This window comes from Drosophila biarmipes, unplaced genomic scaffold (assembly GCF_025231255.1).
Source record: "Drosophila biarmipes strain raj3 unplaced genomic scaffold, RU_DBia_V1.1 ptg000022l, whole genome shotgun sequence".
Classification (NCBI taxonomy): domain Eukaryota; kingdom Metazoa; phylum Arthropoda; class Insecta; order Diptera; family Drosophilidae; genus Drosophila; species Drosophila biarmipes.
The window spans coordinates 689,430-703,484 of NW_026114539.1; the positions used below are offsets into that span (position 1 = coordinate 689,430).

Here is a 14,055-nt window from a genome sequence, read left to right on the forward strand (position 1 = left end):
GTGACTTTTCAAATTTCGCGGGCAACATATTTTCCATTATAGATTTTTTTTTTTTTGTTATGTTGGTACACTCTTCCCTAACATCTGTACCAAGGTTCAATTGAATCCCTTTTTTTGTTTAGTTGTGAGAGGCGTAAAGGTAACAAGTTCCTCTGCGTGCTCAGCGATTTTTTGCTATCGAAAAATATGGATCAAAGGATTTGCATCAAATTTTGTGTAAAAAATCAAATTAAGTGCTCCGAAACACTTGAAATATTGACAGTGGCACGTCAACAACTGATGAAAACGTTCAAGCAGTGAAGAAAATTGTTTTGGAAAGTCGTCGTTGCTGAAGATGTCGGTATATCGCTTGGCTCGTGCCATGAAATTTTTTTTAAACGTTTTAGGCATGAGTCGTGTGTCAGTGAAGTTTGTTCCAAAATTGCTGAATTTTGACCAAAAGAACCGTCGCATGAGCATCGCTCAAGAGCTGTTGGATGACGTCAACGACGACCCAGATTTACTCAAAAGGGTCATAACTGGTGACGAATCATGGGTATATGGTTATGATATCGAAACCAAAGCCCAATCGTCACAATGGAAGAGCCCATGTGTAAACAGTATTATCTTGAAGTTATGCGCCGTTGGCGAGAAGCAATACGAAAGAAACGTCTAGAATTGTGGAAAAACTATTCGTGCCCCCTATAACATACGCCAGACTGCGGCATTTAATTTTTGGGTAAGGAGTATGTGGCGAAATTCGATGAATTCGTACTTCGACTGCTCCTTATTTAACCTCGAACTGCGGGTGATTAAGGAAATGGAATCCAATGCGCTTATTACATTAACGATAGCATATTGTGAAACCATAGGAAAAATCTGCGGCCATTTATTTAATGAAAAGAGAAAATCCATGGTAAGGAATTGCCACCTGTAAATGCAACTCGAGGTCTACTAGATTACCAGGGTTTCAGCTTCCACAATTAGCCTGAGCTTTATCAAATTGGTCAGACTTTTTAAAGATAGAAAAATTCCAGCACCTTCGTTGACACTTGGAAGACACAGCGTTAGACACAATTCGGTGCCTGGAGCCTACTGAGAAGAAGTGTGACAGACCTTTGAAATTTTTAATTTTTAACCCTCCAAGGAGTCTTTGATGGATGACTTGGAATTTGCTATGGTAATCCAAACACATATTGAATTTCACCGTAGCACACTTATTGCTTTATTATCAACATTGCCATTTTGTACCCTACGCGAGTCCACGATATGTTATTTTTCAAAATGACCAATATTTATAGGATTGACTCGCATTCACAGGTATAAAAAAGCAAAAAGGATGCATTATTGTTCAAAATTTCTTATTCGAGCTACACACACTCAACCTCAACCCTGTCTTTATGTCCGTAGCGTCTAAAAACGTGGCAACGCATCAGTATTACCTGTCCCATCATTCCATGCTTAAATTGATAAGCGGGCTACTTTTTTGACCCCATTTCTGGATGAACAAGCTCGTATGCGCGAATGCGAAACTGCCATGAATCCAATTATTCTTCCCAAGTTTTATCACGTAACCTTAGTTATTTGGCCGATTAACGGCAGAAATTATCCCCTATTGGAGGTCATCCTGTTATCAACAAATACACGTAATGCTTTAGATTAAGGCCAAAATAGTAGAGCAAAGGAGTTGACTTTTGTGGGCTCATCTATTGAAAGTCTGAGGTCAGAAACAGATCTCCTGCAAAATATTACCGGAGCTGTCATAGAAATCTCTTCCAACCAAACACGATTGTTTTAGTGCATTGATGTACGTAAGAAATGTATCGGATTTTGTTTGGAAAAGATTTTTATGACACCATGGCATATAACCATTTTTGTTTGTTTCGTCACTAATGCAACGCACTTGGAAGTAGTCGAAGATCTTTCAATGCAATCTTTTATTTCATACCCAAAAAGATTTATAAGCCTGTTCCTCAGTGGTTCCCAAGCCAGTAAGCTGGCACCGTGTATGCCACGAGTTACAGTAATCCTAACTGGCTCTGGGCTATGTCACTTCTCTTGGAAGTGTGGCTCTTCCAACGGAGGGAGCATGTCGAGAGTAGTCACTTAACTAAAGCTAATCACTGACTTTTTTTTGTTTGGTCAGCATCACTAACCAAAAGAATGCAAAAAGCTTGCCGAATTATCTTTTTTGTATGCGTGCATGAGCGGATAAGCTGAGATATGCGCATGCAATCACTAATCTCTCGGGTCATGCTGCATTTGATCGTTATCATTTTCGTAACTCTGTCTCAACGCTGCAGAAATAAGCACATACATACAATCAAAAATTCTCGGTTCCGGCATCGCGTATGTTTTGTTAAAAATTAGATTAAGAAGATGCCCCCTAGAAGCAATGCAAAAAACCTAAAATTTTTGCAACCAATTGTGAGTACTCCTTTTAGGTGGTTATATTTACTTTTCCGAGTGATTTAATGCTTTATTGGTTTGACTTTATTGGCTTTATTGGTGGGCGACTCGGAGTACGTTCAGAAAACCTATTACTATTTTCAGAGAAAACAAGAAAAGAAACATTACATTTCAGTTAACATTTTTTATAAAAACTGTAGGCGCTACAGATTTTCGCGAATTGTGGGCAGTAGAGTGGGCGTGGCTCCGCGCTGAAACAAACTTGCGCTACTCAGGAAGCCCGGGAATCTTCACGCCAAGTCTGACTGTTCTAGTTTTTATTGTTTCCGAGATCTCAGCGTTCATACGGACAGTCTGTCTGTCGGACAGACGGACATGGCTAAATCGACTCAGCTAGTGATCCTGATTAAGAATATATATACTTTATGGGGTCGGAAACGCTTCTTCTACCTGTTACATATTTCACGAAAAAAATTTTTTTTCAAAATCCTTATTTTCCCAATAGGCTACTAAAAAAGAGTTTCAGGCAACGATTCCCGAATGTTTGCATCGCAGCTATTGAGCTGTACATGTTTTTCAACGAGACTTAACCGAGCTTTCAAGGCAACAACCTTGCCAGCCACAGCCACCTATTCCTTGCTCCGTCTCAGCCCTTCCCACCACACGCTCACTCAGTTCCTTTAACGCTCCGGGCAACCGTCCGTATTACGCCAGCAGTCCCTGAAGTAAACGCCCAGTGAAAGACGTTCCACTCTAGCCTCCCCCAAGGCTGTTTTTGGGCTTTCAGGCCTCCGGCGGTACGAAATGTCTCGATCTCGGGCTCAAGGCAGACAATGGATGAGCTTTCAGACAACCGTCGGGCGCTACAAACAATCAGCTCTACGTCAGGTTCGGTGGACAATGACTGCGCTTTTCAGACAGACAGACTGCGTTTGCCATAATCAGTTCCGTCTGTATTCCGTCTTAACTTTTCGGGAAACCGTCTAACGTAGCTAAAGCAATTAAGTGTAATTTCTTCTGAGGACCTCAGCTACCTGTGTCTTGATGTTCTTTGCTAGTTTTCCGACTCCCGATGACTGATCCAGCTTCTAGCGCTGGACCTACTTATATAGGGTTCCTGGTTATGTTAATTCCCGGCATCTCCTTTTCGATTTTTACGCACGGCAAAGTGCTGCGATCTACCGTTATCCCTGCGCTAACGGCACGCCGGTGCTCTCTCGTCTCTGTCAGCTTCTTCTCACCAGAAGTTCTGTTGTCCGCAGTGTCCAAATCCCTTAAACTATAGAAAAGCGAGATAGAGATATCTGGATAAGCTACTGCTCTACACTACCTCCAGAAATTAAACGCCCTTTTGGCGAGAACATTCTCCATTCTTTTATTCTCCAAACTCTTTTTTCTCGTACTCTCCAAACTCTCTTTTCTTGAACTTTTTTTTTAATTAATTACATTTTACCTTTTAGAAGAACGGCCCTAGCTATTGTAGCTGGGTGGGGAGGTCTCATCGTCGGATTTTGTATGGCAAGTGTGAAAGCAAGCCTATTTGGCAGAGCCTACAGCTCGATTGTATACCGCTTTTACAGTAGCGATTTCATCTTTAACGAATCCCACATTAAAATCTCTATGACGGTTTTCATTCCGTATGTACCATGATGCGACAGTTATAGTAGCAGAATCTTTGATTGAGCTCTCTAGATTACTTTTAAGTTACTAATGCATATTGTGGACTGCAATGAACCAACAATAAACGCCAGTTCTGCGCTTAAATTGGAGCAAATGGTACTTCTCATTTGCTCCAATTTAAGCGCAGAACTGGCGTTTATTGTTGGTCAACATTGGTCCTAAATGAGTTTTTTTTATCTCGGAGGTCATTCAGCGTAGCTTCTGGATCGATGTTTGTTGGCAGCACAAAGCTATTTGTTGATGGAAGTGGTTGGAATACATTTTCTAGGTATGCGGCAAACCCATTTGCCCTCTTATCGTTGTTGCGAGCCCGTTCTCCTGTTTTTGTGTTTAATAGCGATTCACAAATTTCTTTGGTAATGAAAAAGAGCTGTTAGCAGTATGGTCTAGGCTTAAGAAACCGCTTTGGGTATTGATATTTATGGCCTTTGGGTATGATGTAGCTTATATATTTGCTGAAGCAAATGATGACAACTCATAGTTCCTGATGCGTTTCTTGATCAGTAATTTGTTTCATAAAATGTTTAGCCGTATCATGTTGATCTAGGAACTGCGAGAGCTCGTATTTGTGCTGTGAAATGCCGTTAGCATTCGAAAACATATTTTTACAAGGTGTGTTTAAAGGTTTTTTCGATTATCGGTTATAGAGTGAAAATTCGTCGGAAAGTATCGAAACAGAAAGAAGGAAGCGGTTTCTACCTCATAAAGTACATCCATTTTTGATCAGTATCACTATCCGAGTCGATCTAGCCGTAAAAAAGGTGAAAAATAAAAACTACAAAATAGTCTTAAAGTTTTTTCGAACAACCGTTTGGTTTTGTGTCGCATTTATTTGTTGAGTACTTTAATGCTAATATATAAAATGCATTAATTTATGCAGTTAGTACCCAAACAAACTCAGCAACTAACCTTAGCCGACAATGCTAAACCATTCCGAAAGTTTCTCAGTATCGAATTTGGTTAAAATAATCGTGGTTAATATACCGGTTACTCGTGGAGTAAAAGGGTATACTAGAATCGTCGGAAAGTTTCTAACAGGTTAAAGGAAGCGATTGCGTTCTGTTCAAGATTACTAGCCGAATCGATCTAGCCATGTTAGTTCGTATGAAAGCTGTCGGAAACCATACAAGCTTCAATATTGGGATAAGGTATGCACAATGTAGTGATTGTTTTGCGCCAGATTAATTCCCATCGCAGATGGGTATTGGAATCAGTAAGGAAACTCTTAAGGTGTTACTGAACATCTTTGTAAACAGTGCAGCAGTGTCGCAGATCGTTGCAGAAACTTGCTGTTTGGTCGGGGATGCTTTTAATAAGATAAAAGGTTTCCGTCTGCTAGAGCACGTTTTGTTTAAGCTCCTAAAGGGCTTTTTGCTTTCGACAAACTGTTGGTCTTTCTGCTGGGAACTCATGGAAACAATTTCACTTGTAATCTAGCTAACGAGAAATATGAGTAGGATGAGCAGATCAATGCCGACGTAAGCTTTAAACAAAGCAATAAATGAAGGGATTGCCTCTCATTTTTAACAGCTGTGTTGCGTTGCCTGGTTAAGCACTTAGCTATGAATGCAGAAGGCAAGTGCTAATAGTGGCTAAGCTATCCAGCTTAAATTGTTAATAATTATATATTTTTGACACACCAAGAAGTATTAAAAAAATTCTATCGGTTACAAACCTTCCAACAAAATCAAATAGTTATATACGAAATATAACTATACAAAATAACTTACTAACTAACTCATATGTATCTTTCTAGTACAAACAAGAAGAAATATCCTTTAATCACGTGGAGTTCACGGACAACTCGCAATGCCTAGAAGTAATAGAAAAACCACCCCGATGTGTGTTCAAGTTATTAACAGAGCAATGCCATTTGCCAAAGGGTTCCGATTCAGCTTACCTAAGCAATTTGCACTCTGAGTTCGAGTTTCATCCAAACTATATTAAGGGTAATGATCGTCGTCATTGGGAAACCGAGTTCGGAATAAAACACTATGCTGGTAGTGTAATTTACGTTGTTGACGGATTTGTAGAAAAAAATCGAGATGTTCAACAAGACGTTCTCTTTCACTATATGAGTTGTAGTGAAGATATGTTTGTAAAAGACTTATCAAATTACCAGGTAAATATAAATACAATAAGCTTTTAATAAATTTTTATAGTGATAAAGAAATTTATAGTTGGGTAACTGGGTTATGCCCGTTACTCAGCTAACCTAGTAGCGAAGATCGCTTATATCCGTTACTCGGCAGCGCAAGTTTGTTTCTTTTATTTATTTCTTAAAATAATTATTATTTCTTGACTTTCGTAAAAGCTACGAATGTCAAATTTCATGCGAGATGTTGGAGTTGGGACGGGCGACACTAGCAATACAAACGCCATCAATTAGGGTAGTGTTCTTGCCACGCCCCCATATTCTCCTTATTACGATTAAAAAACAAGAAATAACGCTGTAGTCGAGTGTCTCGATTATCAGATACCCGTTCCTTAGCGAAAGGAAGAAAAAAGGAATTCAAGATATATAAAGCTATAAAGCGCCGTATATTTATATATGGTATGTGGGCGGCAGCCATATGTAAGCATTTTGAGCGTTTGCAGTGAGTGGGTGAGTCAATGAGTCAATACGAGATATCGCTCGTACATAGATGAGACAAATAAATTTCAGTTAAAATTTCTTTATGAAGGCGATAAAATGTTTCGCGGATGTGGGCGTTAAAGTGGGCTTGGCACCCTACTGAAACAAACTTGCGCTGCGCAGTAAACTCAGTAATCTGCATGCCAAGTCACACTCCTCTAGCTCTTATAGTTTCCGAGATGTCAGCATTGATTCGGACAGACGGATATGGCTAGATCGACTCCGCTATTGATCCTGATCAAGAATATATAACTTTCTATTTATTCCGACGAATCTATTTACCCTTTTACTCTAGAAAGGACAAGCGATGATCGGCTGAGGACCACTAGGCATCTTAGGCCAGATAGTACTTAATTTCTACTTTAGTTAATTTCTAGACTTTAAGTGTTCGAACCCTGACTTTTCTTTCTACCCATGTATTAAATCCTATACCTATGGCTATTAAATCATACAAGACCCATGAATCTGAATGAGGCATGTTTATTATATATTATTTTTAATTATTATTTAAATATGGTACAGAACTTAATACCATGAAAACAAATTAGGTAAAGTAAATTAATTAAGTAAAATAAACTTTAAAAAATACAAATATAATGATTTCATATGAGTGTATTATCTCTAACTTTTTGAAGCGGATTCTCAATGGAGCAAATCTAAAATTTATAAATACATAGAATGGAGGTTTAGTCAAACGAGATGTAGAGCATGCAACAAACTAGAGAGAAAAAGGGCCGCTCGAAGAGGCTAGTTTTTATTTTTTTTCTTAACAATTCCTTCTTATCTAAACTTTTATTAAGAATTTATAATTTAAATTTCTTTATTTTCCGATAAGACTTTGTCTTTTCTTACATATAATTTAGACACGTATGCAAATTTAAAGTTATTAAAAATAAATCATACTTGTAGTATTATCACCTCACCCGTGCCATGCTGATCCGTTTTCGAAATCGGCTCTGAATATCCTAATTTTTTAAGCGAAAAGCTACATAATCAGCAAAAAAAATTTAAAAATACGCTTTTAATTCTCGTTTGAATCCGCGTGGAGCTTTCGTATCGTGCTCTTCGAACTCCTCTTTGGTGTATTCCCGCACTGCTTAGTAAACTAAACGAAAGAAAGTTTCAGACAAAAGCTAAAGAACATTTCTTTGCTGTATCTTAATACCTGGAGGCAACTAGGAAACTCAACTATAGGTACCAACCAAGAAGCAGCAAGGGTTCGCAAGTCGTACTAAAAGGAATCCAGTCCGACATAACAAAAAAACGAAATTTTTGCAAAGAACTTCAGTTACATCATCAAGAGAAGAAAAGACAGGAACTACTTCTCACGGTCGAGCTGGAGACAGACAGCATAGTCTTAAGGAATAACCTGTAATATTTATTGCATTAAATAATGAAGAGGGGAGAGCAACATAAAAGGAATGACCCAGTGCAATGGTGACTTCCCAAATTCGGCCAACTACCTTGTCAACAAGTAAGATCCCGAAAAGAAGTAATGCAAAAAAACACATTTCATAATACAGAGGCTGACTGATCTACAAAGAGCTGGAGGGCCGCGGGCGACGAATGACAGCAACGCACCATCAGAAAATCCAATTTACGTAAACCTAATCGCGTTCGACGCTGGAAGTATTTTTCGGCACGGCTGCAAAATCCTCATTTGGCGAACAAAATACCCAGAAGGGCCTTTCATAAGCCGATGCTCTTCGATCAGGGATGAAAGTCCAGTCCAGACAAGCACAGTCACAAAGCACTCTGAAAACAACGATGGTCACTATGCAACAAAGTATTATGGAATTCTTGTGATTCATGAAAACGACCATGCAAACACTGGTGCAAAGCCAGAACATTTTGTTACATTTGCTTGCAGCTTAGCAGTCCAAATAACAGATAGCAAATCTACGAATAACATCTGAAACGAATAACAATGTGGCGTCGTACGGCGCAAACTTAAAGTAACACAGCTTCTTAATGAAAACCATTATGCTACTGGTAGAGACCCGCCAAACAAACAAATACAGCTTCAACAGAAGAGGCTACACTTTCTATCGCACAAATCATCCAAATGGCTAAGACCATGGCGGAACCGGCATCTAAATCAGAGAACGCATCTTTCTCCCCTTTTACCAAAGGTTAGCAACTTATTACTTACAGTCCAGATCTTTCAAAGTGCGCTGTCTACTGCTCTCCTCGTTTTATAATAACTTAAGAACAATTTATCCAATTTTACAACATATTTGAAAATTGCTTATAGCTGCAAGGGACTATAATGACAAACACACGCACTGGGGATACTGTCTCGATAAACGCAAAGAAAGGCAATTATATAATGAAATCATAAAACCGAACATACTGGACAACAGACCCCAGAAAAGTGCCACACCAAATAAATTTTGCGGTGTCAAAAAAATTGCACGCAATATAATCAGCGCCTTCCGAACCTCTCATCAGACCATTCACATGTTGTAATAAGTCTTCTTCAAAGCCCAAAAAATACAGATTACCGCCACAGGCTGACGTAGCACAGACTAAACTGTTTAAAATTAAAAAAGAGTATTAGTTCCATTATTAAATTACCCCTCAGCTCAACATCGAAGCGGACATCGACTGCTTTGCCGATGCTTTTAAAGATGTACTCGAAGAGTCAGTCATTTTGTTAACACCAAAAATAAGGGACGCGGAATTCAACCCCATCAAAATTAACATTTAAAATTAACGGCTTCTTTTAAAAAAGAGAATATCAAAATGCCGTTATCTAAAGAGTTCGAAAAAAACGGAAAAATCTTTTATCATAATGAAGCCGAAAAGACGAATAAACCTAAAAGCCAATACTTTCCACTGGATTCTAAACGCTCGTTCACATCTGCTTCTGGATTACAAGGATTCTCTACAACACTCTCAAGCCTGTCTGGACATATGTTTCCGCGCTAGGCGAGCATCAGCGAAATCGACATAGCGAACTATCACTAGGGCACCATTGTATTTTCGCAAACAAAACATCCACAGGGACCTCTGCATTCTCGCCGTAAAAGATGAAATAGACAAACAAAAAGCGTCCTACAATGAACACCTCCCTGTTGACCCAAATCCTCTTCCAAGATGCTTGACTCGTGTTCTCAGCTGATCTGAAGGGTTTCCATGGAAATACTATATGATCTTTCTGCATTAAATCAAATCACGTCTTTCGTCGTTGTCGGTTTTCAGCTCAAATAATTTGCAGAAATTCAGACGCCAGTGGGCTCATATTTTGCACTGTGCAATAGCGCGTTTAAACATCCGAGAAGTACCCAGCTCTTTAGCCCACGAAGCTTTGTCGCTTATCCCTGATTTTAATTAAACCAAAACTATGAGTTATCCCTTTTATATTAGTATACTCGTACTTAGAAATAGGTGCTGATAGACTAATTTTAGTTTCTCTGGTCGACGCCCCACGACGGACTAGGCTAATTTGTCAGCTCGTTTGATAGGTTCGAGTCTAGAGAAACAGGAAAACAGTTGTGGAGCCCAACAATGATCGGTCAAGCAACATGATTTCCGACGACTGGCGATGGGGGTTTTGGACTGATTCCTGGTATACTCGTAGATGCAGCCAGTTTCCGATTGGAACATTTGAGCTGACTAGAAAAAGAATGTAAGGGCATGTTAGTTTAGCGGAACCCAGTTGTGTTGAAGCAGCTAACTTATTCAGTGTTTACGTTGCTGAGAAGCCGTTTTGAAAACTATAAAAAGTGAGAAATTGCGAGTCTGTGTTAATCTGCACGAAATAACAAAGTTATTAAAAAAGCGGAGGGACCAAGAAAAGATTATTATCAAAACTATGCACCAGATGAGTGAACCAATCGTCAATGCGCGAAGAGATTCACCAAAGTGCGAGCGCGCCAAGGCTAGGCGACTCACCTGAAATTGAGCCGTGGGAGCTCGCGCAGAATCGGCCGGGGTAGAAACTTTGTCCCAGGAGATAAATTTTGATTGAAGTTCTTAAGGCGCAAATGACAAACTCAAGCACTAATATACCCACGTAACAATCGACTACCATTTCCCTCCCTATACCAAAATTCTGCACCCTAACATGTAGTCTTAAACATACCATATGGCTGTGAGCACCTCAGAGTGAAAAAGAGAGCGATACCTTACCCTGCAGCATTATAATTCACTACTGACACAAAATCGGCATGTAGATTCTTGAATTTTTTGTGCAGCGTTAGTTTGTACCAAGCCCTCTTGAAAGCCCACAAAAGACAATAACGCTAAAACTCGCCCATAACGCTAAAAACATACACTTACCCTGCAGCGCTATAATTCACTACTGACACACAATCATCGACTCAAGAACGCCAAGTGCATTTTTAGAGCTGAAAAAGGTTTCATGATGATCGCACTATAACAGTAAATTGTTATTTCTTCGTGTATATATTGAAGTCGCCTTCGCACAGTCATTAAGTGGACTGCCGTTCACAGCGATAACCATATTGAAAATGGTTTGCGTGCGTATGTGTGTATGTAACCGTACACCCTTCCAGAAATTCTAAATGATATTCTCTAACGGATTTAATCTAATACCTATTTTATAATTCATCAATACCAATATAAAACTAAAAAATATATTTGTTATTCTTAACCTGAAAATGCTATCCTTTGTTTAGACAAATATAAATATTTAAATATGTCACGACATTCCTCTACACCTATCGTTAACATCACTTTCTATCATTATAACAAAAAAATGGCCCTGAAAAACAGCAAGTGCTAGAATACCAAATTGATCAAAAAATTTAAAACAATTAAATTCGAATACTGAAGACGCATGCTAAATTGCTCTAAAAAGCGACCCCAAACTGCCTCCATATTTCATTTGTTTTTCTTTCAAGAAACAGAAAAGACAAGTATATTTGTGAAAAAAAATGTCCTAGAATGAAAACTGTGGCCGGCACACTTTGGTCATTTTATGGGCGTTAGAGTGGCCGTGCCAAAACGTTTTTTGGCTCAAACAATAGTTATTGACGAGACCAACACAAAACATTCAGGCGCTACAGTCTTTCGCAAATTGTAAGCGTTAGAGTGTGCGTGGCACCCCACTGAAAAAAACTTCTTCTTCTTACGAAACCTGGACCCTTCAAAAATCGGTTTGATTCTGTAGATAGATTTCCTGCCCTTTTCTGTATGCCACATTTCTGGTCCTTAAGGGTTACTGGCGCTAATTCTTGTCCTTCTAGTAGTAGTATTTCTAAGGAATCCTGTGTTTTGAAAACTGCATTTAGCTCTTTGCTCAGTATGGCCGCCAGTATGCCTGTGCAAGCCTTTTGAATGGCCTCTACGTCTGCATAACGCTTTCCTTTCATCGGCAAATGGATTTTTCTGAAAAGATAGAAGTCGCACGGTGCCATATCAGGTGAATACGGACAGTGGTTTATGGTTAAAATGTGATTTTTGGTCGAATAGTTGTACACAAGCCTCGATCGATGAGACGGCTCACCAAACGCTTTAAAACTCAAGGTAGATTAATGTTTTGGCCGGGTGGAACAAATTCTTTGTGGACAATACCCATGGAATCAAAAAAACAAATCAGCATTGTCTTTACTTTTGACTTCTCCAGGCGCGATTTTTTGGGTTTCCATTCATTCTGGTGTTTCATTTCGGGATCATATTGAACACACCACGTTTCGTCACCAGTCACAATCTTGTAAAGGAAGTTCGGGTCTTTTTTGCCTCTTTAATGATGTCCTTCGAATGTTTAGTTCTGAGCAATTTTTGAACGTCAGTCAATTTGTGCGGAACAAGCCGCGCGCACACTTTTTGTGAGCCCAAATGTTCGGTCAAAATGCGATATATCGACGTTTTGGAGATGTTAAATTCTATTTCAATGAATTTCAATAATGATTTCGGCTTATTTTTGATGAATTCACGCCCAGTTTCGATGGATAGGGATAGGCAATCATCGCCATAAACTTGTTTCATCAATTGAAACGTTTCGGTAAAAGTTTAGCCAATTTTAAAACAAAATTTAATGTTGGCTCTTCGAAGCTCATTTACGCACCGTTAACAAAAACATACTGACACTGACAACGCAATAAGCTCACTTCCAATAGATAAAATGTCATGAAAAAATTTAAAAAAATTATATCTTTGGTTTCTTTTTAACATATACAATTCTACGCTTGGAAATAAAATTTTAAATTGATTTTGAATTAAATTTTATCAAAATCGGACGACTATATCTTCTAGCTGTCATAAGAAAGATCTGAAAATTGGTGGGAAAATAATATGAAACAAATAATAGCTTCGGTGTTTTTTGACATATTGTTCTATAACCATTGGGAATATAACTCTTACATATAGCTGTCAAAGAAACGGTCAGAGAAACAATGAAATAACTATTTTATTCAATGAAGCCTTCAACTAAGCCTACCAACTAAAGTTTATTATTTCTTATAACTGCAAAGGTATACAAACTTCGGATAGCCGAAGTTAACTTCCTTTCTTGTTGTTTATGAATAACTTTAAAACGGGACTTTTTACAGAAATGGGTTGTACGTCAAGACTTAAAGAATCCTTATAACTATACAGCTAAACAATTTAATTTGAAATCGTTAGATCTGTTTTTGAGCAATCAGAAAAAAACTTACAAAATCGGAATAAAAGAAAAATTTTCCAAAGTTCTTAAACGGTTCTGTTTAGACAAATCAAGCTTGAAAGACATAAATAGTTCGTAAGTTAAGGTTGAAGCTATTCATAGCAGTATTCCCGCCAAACTAGGTAGTTTTTCCAAATTGGTAGAACTAAAGTTTTTTATATTAAGCTGATTAGCATCATCTAAAATTTTCAGGATCCTAAATAGGATAAACAGAAAAAACATAATTATATTTTTATTTTGAGATGTACGTGAAAATCTTGTTTTGCGCGTTACTTTTGAACGGAGCATCCGATTTTGACAGTTGAGAGTCATTGTACGCGTGTTTTAAGTGAGAATACCATTAGGTTAATAGCGGGGGGTAATTATACCTACCGGCCTCAAAAATGTCAAATTTTTACTTTTGAACTTTTAAAACCCTCTCCCAAACCAATTGATTTTTAAAAATTCGCGGCACGCAATCCTTTATTTTTGCAATACCCTTTGATTGAGGTATTACAAGTAACCATTGAACGATTACTGTATATTTTAATTTATTCGTGTATATATTCGACAACTATATAGTCGACAACTATATAGTCGACTTCGCGCATCCTCCTGGTGCTCGTCGTCACTATTTCTATCTCTTTCTGATAGGCGATTGCGTCAACTACAGTGTTCTTTCTTCATTTACAATACATTCTAGATAAATAATCTTTTACACTATCTTACATTCATTAGAGTT

At 38.3% G+C, this 14,055-nt stretch overlaps 1 protein-coding gene across 2 annotated transcripts in view; it reads left to right on the forward strand.

Moving 5' to 3' along the window:
- The window catches only part of LOC108029318 (unconventional myosin-VIIa), a 792,260-nt gene that overhangs the window by 504,451 nt on the left and 273,754 nt on the right, over nt 1–14,055 (forward strand). For both annotated transcript variants that reach the window (XM_050890354.1, XM_050890355.1), the window contains exon 8: nt 5,825–6,190. In XM_050890354.1, coding sequence (XP_050746311.1) covers nt 5,825–6,190 — 366 coding nt within the window. The remainder of the gene's footprint in view (nt 1–5,824; nt 6,191–14,055) is intronic.